The 12,128-nt window shown below is 40.6% G+C and overlaps 1 protein-coding gene across 2 annotated transcripts in view; it reads right to left on the bottom strand.

Annotated features, from left to right (window-relative positions):
- Positions 1-496: 496 nt before the first annotated feature.
- LOC133537295 (PHD finger protein 12-like) overlaps positions 497-12,128 on the bottom strand; it is a 44,653-nt gene continuing 33,021 nt past the window's right edge. The window contains exons 10-15 of one of the 2 annotated variants that reach the window (XM_061878300.1): positions 10,334-10,429; positions 8,111-8,218; positions 7,893-7,988; positions 5,928-6,010; positions 5,711-5,849; positions 497-1,147 (exon numbers count right to left, since the gene is read on the bottom strand). In XM_061878300.1, the coding sequence (XP_061734284.1) occupies positions 831-1,147; positions 5,711-5,849; positions 5,928-6,010; positions 7,893-7,988; positions 8,111-8,218; positions 10,334-10,429 (839 nt within the window). In that variant the 3' untranslated portion in view covers positions 497-830. Of the gene's footprint in view, positions 1,148-5,710; positions 5,850-5,927; positions 6,011-7,892; positions 7,989-8,074; positions 8,219-10,333; positions 10,430-12,128 lie in introns of both variants that reach the window. The other variant, XM_061878299.1, reaches the window with a different exon arrangement.

Genomic DNA, 12,128 nt, shown 5'->3' with positions numbered 1-12,128 from the left:
TGATAAAAAGCAGGTATGTCTGCCACATGGTTTTTGTCTTAAAGTGACACACACATCAAGCAAGCTACAGTCTGGTTAGAGCCATCACTTTCAGTGGGTGGACTACAGCTTGGTGATGGCTGTTACCTGTTGTCCATTTTGGGTTCCCACTTGCCCAGACAAACTGTACTAAGACTGGTTTAGTGTCAACTGTGATGCACCTTCAACCACTCTCTGATCTGCAAAGGAATGTTGAAAAGAGGGCGATGTAGTCTTAGAAAAGCTTTCTGTATTTCCAGAAGAGCCGAGCAGGTACAGACAAATACAAGATGCTAAAGCGTACGCTATTTAAAGATGAAGCTACAGCGGCATGGGACAGACTTAACAAGTTTTATCACAAAATATCTGGTACTCTACACGGTATCACAAATTCCATGACCCCCCCCCCCCCCCCCGCCTCCCCATGACAAATCTACACAAAATGCAATATTTCTCCAATTGAGAGGAATTATACACATTTACAGAATATATACATGGTTTATGAGCATCATGTACAGTATGTTATAGAAATAGAGCTACCGGTGGTGCAAAAGCAGCAAAAATAAAAATGCATACAAGTCAAAAGTACAATATGCGACATTTGTGTTAAACGGACAAGAATACGTAGTATAACCATGAACACAGGCTATTAGAATGAAAATATTTGCTCAAAGTGAACAGACAGCTGATGTCAGTCATTTGAAAATAAAAGAGATTGTCATTAATACTTCATGCAGAGATATAAACCATAGTAGATATTAACAATGACCTATGAAAAACTAGTGTGTTTCCTTCCCTTCATGACGTTTCAGTTACGGTGCAGCGCTGGAGAGGAGTGTCACCATTTCCTGCGGAGGCATAGTGCTCGCTGCCTCTTCCTCCTTGGGCTGCTTACTTGCAAACTCTGTGATGCTGAAGACAAACTGCAGGCAGCCGAGTTTGATGTAGCTGCCGTGGTGGAGCATGGCCGTTCCCTCCCAGCCTGCTCCACTGCTGCCAATCAGGCTGGAGCTGCTGGCCTTGCAGCTGCACCACTGATCCACTCCGCCCTGTGGGTGGCTGCTCATCACCCCGCCAGCTGGGAGAACAGACCTGGGAGCCTGGCCGTCCACCTTTTTTCTGCTACGACCTGCACACAGCACAGCAGTCTTAGTGGAAATGAACACTTCCAGCATCTTGCTTAGCCCACACTTGTCCTGTGGATCATTCAGGAGTAGAGTGGCCCAACAATGAATACATGAGGACTGCACCATGGGGCCAAACATGTCATGATCTGTTGGGAATGAGCCACCAGGATGCAGAGACGAGTAGGAAAAAGTGCCTTTAACCATTCACAGAGTAAATTTAAAGATACAAATAAAGAATTGCCTCAATTTATTCCCAAAACTTGGTGTACGCTCAAACCATGGTAAATGTGTTTCTTTTGTAAGGTGGAATTGAGCCTCTTGGGGAAGGCTGCTGTCCACCTAAACAGCTGCACAGTAGTACAGGAAGTCTATACTTTCTTTTGTGAGGACAGCCGTGGTCATCTTTTCCACTTCCACTGCAAAAACATGGAGGCTGCAAGACATAATCCCTCCAGCTCGCTTCCTCAACCCTCTAATGGAGGCAGTATTTTCAAAAAACGGCCTTCCACAGCAAACATACAATTCACCATAACACTAAATGAGCAAGAGCCTTGGCCTTTTTCTCTTTGGAGAGCTTTGCTGCAATGTTCACCAACTTGTGACCTTAATCTGATGTGTGACTTGTATTGATATAGAATACATCTACTTCTAATGCATTTCTTTTTCTATTCTAAAAGTCATGTATTCATATTTCATACACAGATACATCTTTTAATACCAACTATAGTAACTTACTTGTATTTTCGTCAACACAATGATTATATGCAGCAATCTATCTGCAATACACACTATAAAGACTTTTGTCATGAAGCAAACTCTTCTTTGAAATGGGTCTCTGTGCTCTTTTATTACATCTGAGTCTGTAATGTTGATGTCTGATTTTGGTGCTGTCTCGCTTCATTTTTGATGAAGCTCGTTGCTGGTCATATTATTAGAATATCATGAAAAAGTGGATTTATTTCATTAATTCCATTTAGAAAGTCAAACTTGTAGAATGTATACATTCATTCCAAACAGACTGATACATTTCAAGGGTTTTTTGCCAAAAAGGAGATGATTATAGCTGACAACCAATGAAAACCCTAAATTCAACATCTCAGAAAATTAGAATATGGTGAAAAGGTCAGATATTGAAGACACCTGGTGCCACACTCTAATTAGCTAACTAACTCAAAACACCTGGAAAAGCCTTTAAATGGTCTCTCGTTTTGATTCTGTATGACACACAACCATGGGGAAGACTGCTGACTTGACAACTGTCCAAAAGATGACCATTGATACTTTAAAGAAGGAGAGCAAGACACAAAAGGTCATTGCCAAAGAGGTTGGATGTTCCCAGAGCTCTGTGTCCAAACACATTAATAGAGAGGCCAAGGGAAGACAAAGATTTGGTAGAAAAAAGTGTACAAGCAAGAGGGATAACCGCGCCCTGGAGAGGATTCTCAAACAAAACCGAATTCAAAAATGTGGGGGAGATCCACAAAGAGTGGACTGCAGCTGGAGTCAGTGCTTCAAGAACCACCATGCACCGAGGTATGCAAGATATGGGCTTCAGCTGTCGCATTCTTTGCGTAAAGCCACTCTTGAATAAGAGACAACGTCAAAAGCGTCTCGCCTGGGCTCAAGACAAAAAGGACTGGACTGCTGCTGAGTGGTCCAAAGTTATGTTTTCAGATGAAAGTAAATTTTGTAGCTCCTTTGGAAATCAAGGTCCCAGAGTCTGGAGGAAGACAGGAGAGGCACAGAATCCACGTTGCCTGAAGTCCAGTGTCAAATGTCCACAATGGGTAATGGTCTGGGGTGCCATGTCATCTGCTGGTGTTGGTCCACTGTGTTTCCTGAGGTCTAGGGTCAATGCAGCAGTCTACCAGGAAGTTTTACGACACTTTATGCTGCCTGCCGCCGACCAATTTTATGGAGGTGAAGATTTCATTTTCCAACATGACTTGGCACCTGCACACAGTGCCAAATCTACCAGTACCTGCTTTAAGGACCATGGTATCCCTGTTCTTGATTGGCCTGCAAACTCACCTGACCTTAACCCCATAGAAAAGCTATGTGGTATTGTGAAGCGGAAGATGCCAGATGCCAGAGCCAACAATGCTGAAGAGCTGAAGGCCACTATTAAAGCAAGCTGGGCTCTCATAACACCTGAGGGTGCAACAGACTGCTGGACTCCATGTATTGCTGCAGCAATTCAGGCAAAAGGAGCTGCAACTAAGTATTGATTGCCGTACATGCTGAAACTTTCCATGTTCATACTTTTCAGTTGGCCCACATTTGTAAAAAATATTTTTTGGTTCTAGTCGTAACTAATATTCTAATTTTCTGAGATACTGCTTTTATGCTCAGCTTTCCCTTCATCAGTACCACATCACTGCCAAGCATAGGTGCTTCAGGGCATTGATGGCAATGTTCAAACTTTAAAATCATTTTAGAAGAATCACTCTTATTATTTTCTTATTGATTTGTGACGATTTTGCTCCGTTTATACTTAACATTGAAGTAAAAAATCATATAGTCTATTAATAACAAAGCCTAGCCAAGATTTCATTGTGCCCAATTAATGACGCAATCATCTTGACTTTGTACACACTGCACACCAGCGAATGAAGGGCATACTTACTCAACACACTAAGGGTGGCCATATGAACAATGCCAACACTGCCATAAATATGTGCTATATGGTGAAACCACACTAAAACAATGACAAACACATTTTGGAAGAATATTTTCACCACAACACAACATAAACACTACAGAACTAATTCCCAGAATTCCCTTCAGCACCAACTCTTCTGGGACGTCCATCCATCCATCTTCTTCCACTTATCCGAGGTGGGGTCGCGGGGGCAGCAGCCTAAGCAAGGAAGCCCAGACTTCCCTCTCCCCAGCCACTTGGTGCAGCTCCTCCCGAGGTGTTCCCAGGCCAGCCGGGAGACATAGTCTTCCCAACGTCTCCTGGGTCTTCCCCGTGGCCTCCTACCGGTCGGACGTGCCCTAAACACCTCCCTAGGGAGGCGTTCAGGTGGCATCCTGACCAGATGCCTGAACCACCTCATTTGGCTCCTCTCCATGTGGAGGAGCAGCGGCTTTACTTTGAGTTCCTCCCGGATGACAGAGCTTCTCACCCTATCTCTAAGGGAGAGACCCGCCACACGGCGGAGGAAACTCATTTGGGCCGCTTGTACCCGTGATCTTGTCCTTTCGGTCATGACCCAAAGCTCATGACCATAGGTGAGGATGGGAACGTAGACCGACCGGTAAATTGAGAGCTTTGCCTTCTGGCTCAGCTCCTTCTTCATCACAACGGATCGATACAACGTCCGCATTACTGAAGACGCCGCACCAATCCGCCTGTCGATCTCACCATCCACTCTTCCCTCACTCGTGAACAAGACTCTGAGGTACTTGAACTCCTCCACTTGGGGCAGGGTCTCCTCCCCAACCCGGAGATGGCACTCCACCCTTTTCCGGGTGAGAACCATGGACTCGGACTTGGAGGTGTTGATTCTCATCCCAGTCGCTTCACACTCGGCTGCGAACCGATCCAGTGAGAGCTGAAGATCCCGGTCAGATGAAGCCATCAGGACCACATCATCTGCAAAAAGCAGAGACCTAATCCTGCAGCCACCAAACCAGATCCTCTCAACGCCTTGACTGCACCTAGAAATTCTGTCCATAAAAGTTCTGAACAGAATGGGTGACAAAGGGTGGCCTTGGTGGAGTCCAACCCTCACTGGAAACGTGTCCGACTTACTGCCGGCAATGCGGACCAAGCTCTGACACTGATCATACAGGGAGCGGACCGCCACAATAAGACAGTCCAGTACCCCATACTCTCTGAGCACTCCCCACAGGACTCCCAGAGGGACACGGTCCAATGCCTTCTCCCACTCCACAAAGCACATGTAGACTGGTCTCTTCCAGGACGCTACAATATAAACAAAAACCCTGGGTGGATCCACACCTAACATCCACTGTAATGATACCACGTACAATAGTGTATTTAGTCGATACTACTATGATTACATCGATATTTTTAACATGAAAAAATCTTCTTTTGTTTTATTTATATTATGTTTATAAAGTCAGGAAATACGTTCCTGGACACATGAGGACTTTGAATATGACTAATGTATCATCCTGTAACTACTTGGTATCGGATTGATGGCCAAATGTGTGGTATCATCCAAAACTAATGTCAAGTATCAAAGAAGAGAAGAATAAGAAATGATTACGTTTTGACAGAAGTGTAGATAGAACATGTTAAAACAGAAAATAAGAAATATATTAACAGCAAATGAACAAGCAGATTAATAATCATTTTTACAGTTTGTCCCTCATAATATGTAGAAAATAATAGGTGTATAAATGACACAATATGTTACTGCAAAGGTCAGCAGACTAAACAGATATGTTTAATGGAACTTTAGTGACGGAACCGGAGAGTTTCTGACAACCGCCTCCACACAACGCACCATAGCAACTAGTGCACCATCACTCTTATTCATGTTACAGTCCTCCAGAAAAAAGCATTTAGTGATATTATTATATGTACTTACTGATGATGCCTTGGACTTTAGTTACCAAGCCACTGGGTGGAGATGGTGAAGTTTTTTCAGAGAAGTCACAAGAGTAGAGAACGTTGTCGACTGTGGACCCATGCTCGCTGTAGTTTAGCAGCTCATAATGTTTGGTGTTCTACGAACAGGCCAGTCAAGGCACTTTTATCAACCAATACATAAAGCACAATAATTTCATTGCTTGCCACAACCTTACCTCGTCAAAGAATATACAAGCATGTTTCCCCGATATGTAGTTGCAATGACCATAGTTTGGAAGGCACACGTCCATATCAGCACCTTCAAAACAGGTGAAACGGTTTTGCATTAGCAACTATGCCAAATAGTGAACAATGTCACTTAGTATTAAAAGTACATACAAATAGTTATAAAGAGCTACAACACACAAAAAGCTGGATGATCACATGAGCTGTTTTTCTAAAAATTGTCCAAAAACCTTGAGTTCCTGTTTTGGTGTTCTATTTAGTTTTGCGTTCACACAACAAGCAGCTGTCAATAACATTTCAGTATTTTCTCATCAGACAAATGGAGCTGCAGAATCAACATGATTGATTGGGCTGCAGCAATGTAAACACACATTTAAGAAATACGTTGCAATACTACACAATTTATATACAACACATTTACACACATTTTGTAAGAATATTCCATACAAACACTTTGATGTGTCTCTGTGTTATTGTACAATACAAACACGCTGAGGATATAAATTAGTCATGTGATGTGATCGTCTGTCAGATACACACAACAGAATATTTGAAAATAGGATTTTCTTAAATTTCTTCATCAATTCTCCACCTGGCTCTCTTGGCATGCAGGTATGCTGCTGCAGCTTGGAGACAGCTACTCATTTTTCTAAGATTTATTTCCATAGTTCATTTCAACCCCAAAAACCTGAGTACGATTTTTTGTCAGAAGAAAAACACAAAGTTAGCATCCAAAATTTGCATTTTGTTTTAAAAACAAAACAATAAAAGTTTTCATCTACATCTTGGAAAATAGCATGTGTTCTGCCTCTTATTGGTATGGATCCCTTATTATACATCACACCTACATTTTGAGAGCAAACTCATTTCCCTAACTCCTTTGTCACCTTTAATTTTTTAACTATTGATTGAAGACAAAACTGAGATGAATAATGCAAACCTCTGTATCTTTACTATTTATTCACTATTTTAAGTTGGTAGAAACTTTTTTAATCATAATTGAGATGATATGATCAGTTAATTGTTGTAGCAATGTATGCATGTAGCATCATGGACATAAAACATGCTGCAATCATTCTGGCTCAACATTTTTAAACATTTTGCATGGCCAAATTTTAATTCCATGTTACATGAGTACTGTTCAAGAGAAAGGTGAATTGTGTGATCTTTCTGTTTGAAAGGGTTTCATTTGAGCTTTACTTTATTGTCTACTTGAGATTGCCATGATTTCAGTCTGCATATCGAAAACAAATACATTATAATAAAAACACTTGCAACAGCGAAAAAGCCTCATTTTCAAGTGAATCTCAAGTACACTCGCACACAGAGGCAGTGACAGGTTTTCATTGCTGCACAGTGTGGGGATTATAACATAGCAACATCATGTTTCTTGCCTGGTCTCAATGAGGTTGACGTAATGCCTAGACTTGCATCCTAAAAACAGCAGTTGTCACGCAATAGATTGGTGGGGCTGGCCATTGTTGCATCAGATACATTTTTGTGGCTTGGACGTGTGATGTTTGTAAACCAGCAAAGTCTTTACAACAACTATTTTAAGTGAATGTGAGAACAGATTCCCAGTTGCTAGTCTCTTTTTTGAAAAAGGACAAGCGGTAGAAAATGGATGGATAGAACCTGCAAGTCGGTTTCCATTGTTTAGGTGAAAAAACTGTTCAAAAGTCAAGTGTTTGACCTGTGTGTAACAGCTGCTTGATATCAGTGCATAATAAAGTGCCACATGTCATGCTACGTAGATTCTAGAACCCTCTGGCAAGACACAAGCTACAGGTAGCTTGAAAGCTTTCCAATGATGCGCTGAACTGTTCATCAACTGCTGAAGTACATGGTGAAAACATGGCTTATGAAGTAATTAGCATAAACATTTGGCATTTCCAACCAATTGACAACTATAGAGAAATAGAAAAGGTAGATGAGTACACATCATAATGTCTTACCAGATCCTATGTATAATGTCCTATAGCACATGCTGACAGATTTCCCTTTTCCTGTCAATGGGTAGAAGATTGCTCTGGCCTGCAACTTTTTCTGATCTAAAAAAAAAAAAAGGTGAAACTTTGGAAGATTTAGGTGAAATCCAACATAATGAAATTAGAATGAATAGCAATGTTGAAGTTACAGTCAGGGAGGGACGTGGGGGTTTTGGAAGCATTACTGGCAACTGTAGGACGAGTGTCAGGGTCTTTGAATGGGAATAGCTGTTGGATCCTCTGCCATGCAAGCAGTTTGATCATCTCTGCATCCAACTTGTCCAACTCGATATCTACAGCAAACACATGAGCGCACACATTTGACATTTCTCCATTTCAATTTTTCCCCTGATAAACAGTCTGAAAAAGACAGGTGGTTTTCAGGTCTGGGCCTACAGCAGAGATATAAAAAGTGCTGGCTGCATTTTTTAGTGCCCATAGCAATGCACTTCCTACTTCTGTCAACAAACCTGTCTGTTTGCTGATCATGGCAGACTTCACAAAAGATAAATATATTTGGACATATGATGATTTGCAAGCATAACTTTTTGAACCTGAATATAGGCAGGATGAACAACAAAAATGAGTGTTGGAGCAGAGTAGGGCTGGGCAATTATATGATCGTGATCGCAAATCATTGAAGTTCCATCACGGTCATCAGCTGTTAGCATTTTTACCTTGATCAAACTGTTAGAAGTTAGCGCAGTAGTAAACAGTAGAGAAGCAGTGGTGCTTGGTATTATCCTGCACGGATCAATCCACCTTTATTGACCATGAACTGTGTGCGTCTGTTTGTGAACATTTGTCCAAATGTTTGTTTCCCTGGATGCTTGACCTCCCGTTCCACCATCGCAAAAGTGAGGCTTGTCACAACGTAATTAATGTCCTCTTTCCACCTACACGGCTGGAAGTGAAGCCCAAAAGGATAAAATATAGAAATAGGACTAACACTACATAGAACTTGAAACTCAGCATGGAGCAGGAGCAGCGTCTTTAGTTTCACTATCTGTGGCAGCTCACCAGAAATCCTGCCCTGAAAGCAGACTTGCAAGCACTTAAAAAAAAAGTATTTGTGACTGTACTATATTGCAGAATAAACACACCCACTAATTGAATCATAAAAATATTTTTTTCTATCTTAACGTTTTCTCTTAGACTTCATATTCATGTGTCTGCAAAGATTCAACTCCTAGGATAAAAGGTATACTAAAATATTCTGCTGGCATTTTTCGTTCGAATCATTTTTGAGTTTGTGGATAAAAAACATTTTGCTCCTGAAATAATCATTAAACTCGTGTTATGTGTTGGTAGTAAAGTTGTCCCGATACCGATATTTTAGTACCGGCACCAAAATGTATTTCGATACTTTTCTAAATGAATGGGACCACAAAAAATGGCACTATTGGCTTTATTTGAACAAAACAACATATTGTGCAGTAACATATTGTGTCATTTATCTACCTATTATATTGTCTACATTATGAAGGACAAACTGTAAAAATTGATTAATCTACTTGTTGCTTTTACAGCTTACTTTCTCTTTTAACATGTTCTATTTACACTTCTGTTAATAATCACTTATTCTTCTCTTCTTTGATACTTTACATTAGTGTTTGATGATACCACAAATGTAGGTATCCATCAGATACCAAGTAGTTCAAGGATCATACAATGGTCATAATCAAAGTTCTCATGTGTCCAGGGACGTATTTACTGACTTTATAAACATAATATGAAAAAATAATTTTTAAAAAAGGATAAAAGATTTTGTGACGATAAATATCAATATAATCATATTAGTATTGACTAGATACGCTATTGTACTTTGTATCATTACAGTGGATGTTAGGTTAGGCTATACGTCTGTTAAATTGTAAGAATACTTTCTGGTCAGATTTGTAATTTCTTCAAGCATCAGGGCTGTCTTTGTGGTGTTCATGAGTCAGTGCACAGCAACAGCCATCTTTAAAAAGTATAATTTACAAGTGTTATGTGAAATCTGGGCAGGTAAATGTACCACAATATAAAAATAAGCAAAATATTCAACCCAACAGACAGCATTGTGTTTTGGAATACTTGAGTTTCGTCACATAATTCACAAAAACTGCCCAAACATGTACTTACTGTATTTGCTTTGTTTTTTTTAACTGTGCAGGCTTTGATCCCATGACAATCTTTATGTTTGGTCTCGATCATAATTAACTACCACTGTGAACTCCGCCTTAGCAAACAGGAGTTATGGTGCTAAACAACTGTAGTTTAGATATTATTCCTTAAGTATGACAAATTAAATATGATTCAACTTTTGTGAAAACATGAATTCAAAAAAGCTTACTTTTTCCAAACACCCATTTTAGCAAATATACAGAGGGTTAGGTGACCACGGTATGTCATATTGATGCACCTACCCCCTTTATCATCCAGTTGGTCTTTAAAGCAGTTGGTGATGGTGGAGAGTGTACTGGGCAGCAGTGTGCCTGTCCGCTCAGGGCCGGCCTTTGTGTCTGCAAACCAGACAAAGGAAGTCATATTTTACACTAAAACTTAATTAACACATATTTTACAGAGGTTGTGGCTGCAAAAATGTTCAACAATTCCCATCCTTCAAATCTTTAACATAATAGTCCAAGCTCTGATTCATCAGTGAAACTTCAAAATCATTGGAACTTTCTGCAAGCACCCATTGGTTGTGTCTGGAGAGCAGAAGTTAGTCACAAAAGTTGTTGTTGAATTCCTACACCCTCTTAACTTGGTATCATTATTATAAACCATCTCATTATCAAATGAATTAGTCATAAAATGCGGACTTTAACATGACGTAAATGCTGGTGGACTTTAAAGGGTCTTGTCTTACCTGTTGTGTATTTAGAATGCTCATAAGATTAAAAAAATAAAAACTCAAACCATGAGATCTTTTTAAAACAATCTTGCTTTCTTCCATACTTCCTCCAAGCGAGCAATTTGCCCAGCTTTTGATGTTTTCCCAAAATGTTACGTCAGTGGATATCTTCACATATGTGCGAGTCCGCCATTGTAATCTGAAGTTGAAGTCAATAAGTACTTTATTTTCCTCTGTACTCTTGTTATGGGGCAAACTGGCTCATACACATGGATGCACATGTATCCTCTGCTGTTGCCATTTTTAATATAAACTAATGTATGGTTCTAACTTATACAGGGGATTTTTTTCAGGTATTCGCCAATTTAATTTAAAGCTCTTTTCATGCCACTTAAAACAAATGTAATGGCAATGTCCTATTGCAGATAGTCATATCTAGTCAAAAGCTTACAACTGTCTGTAGAAGCAACATTGTAAGCATCTAACAATGATAATGTTCAATTGTTGAAAACTTTACAATAACTGTTATTCTCTCATGAATTAGAATTGGCTGACAAGACTGTTCAATTTGACTTTTTTATTTATTCATGTATTTTTCTGTAGTGGTAGCAGCAGCTGACAATTGTGGTAGTGACAGCATAAGTTGCTGTTGGTCTCACCAAAGAAATTTGGCAGGGTTAATTGCTGCCTGCCTTTAACTGCCAACTTGTGATTAAACCAATGACGTGTGTGATTTCCCCCATTGATGTCCATTGAGCAAGGTTTGGAGGTCTTGTTGCACACAAGCTTTTCTAAAAGTTAGCCACTTTTTGCTGAAGTGTGTATTTCCACAGTTTACAGACATTAATTATTTTTTCCGTTTTCACCACAGCATTGAGCACGTTCACAGGGTATAGCATTGTTTTTAGCCTTTGTCATTGGAAGGACCCGAGTACGAGTCCCTGGCTGACTGCAAACCAGTGCAGAAATGTGTTAACAACTATTAATGTCTTTGTAAATCAAACTTCCATCCATCTATCCAATTTCTACCGCTTATCCCTTTTGGGATTGCGAGGAGTGCTGAAGCCTTTCTCAGTTGCATTCGGGTGGAAGGTGGTGTACACCCTGGACAAGTGTCCACCTCATCAACACAGGCAACATTCACACACTCTGGACCATTTAGTGTTGCCAATCAACCTATACCCAGGTGCATGTCTTTGGAGGTGGGAGGGGTCTATTCCCAGGTGCATGTCTTTGGAGGTGGGAGGGGTCTATTCCCAGGTGCATGTCTTTGGAGGTGGGAGGGGTCTATTCCCAGGTGCATGTCTTTGGAGGTGGGAGGGGTCTATCCGCAGGTGCATGTCTTTGGAGGTGGGAGGAAGCCA

This window comes from Nerophis ophidion, linkage group LG18, assembly GCF_033978795.1.
Source record: "Nerophis ophidion isolate RoL-2023_Sa linkage group LG18, RoL_Noph_v1.0, whole genome shotgun sequence".
Classification (NCBI taxonomy): domain Eukaryota; kingdom Metazoa; phylum Chordata; class Actinopteri; order Syngnathiformes; family Syngnathidae; genus Nerophis; species Nerophis ophidion.
Note: the sequence above shows the minus strand (reverse complement) of the source record. Positions and strands in the feature narration are given on the sequence as shown.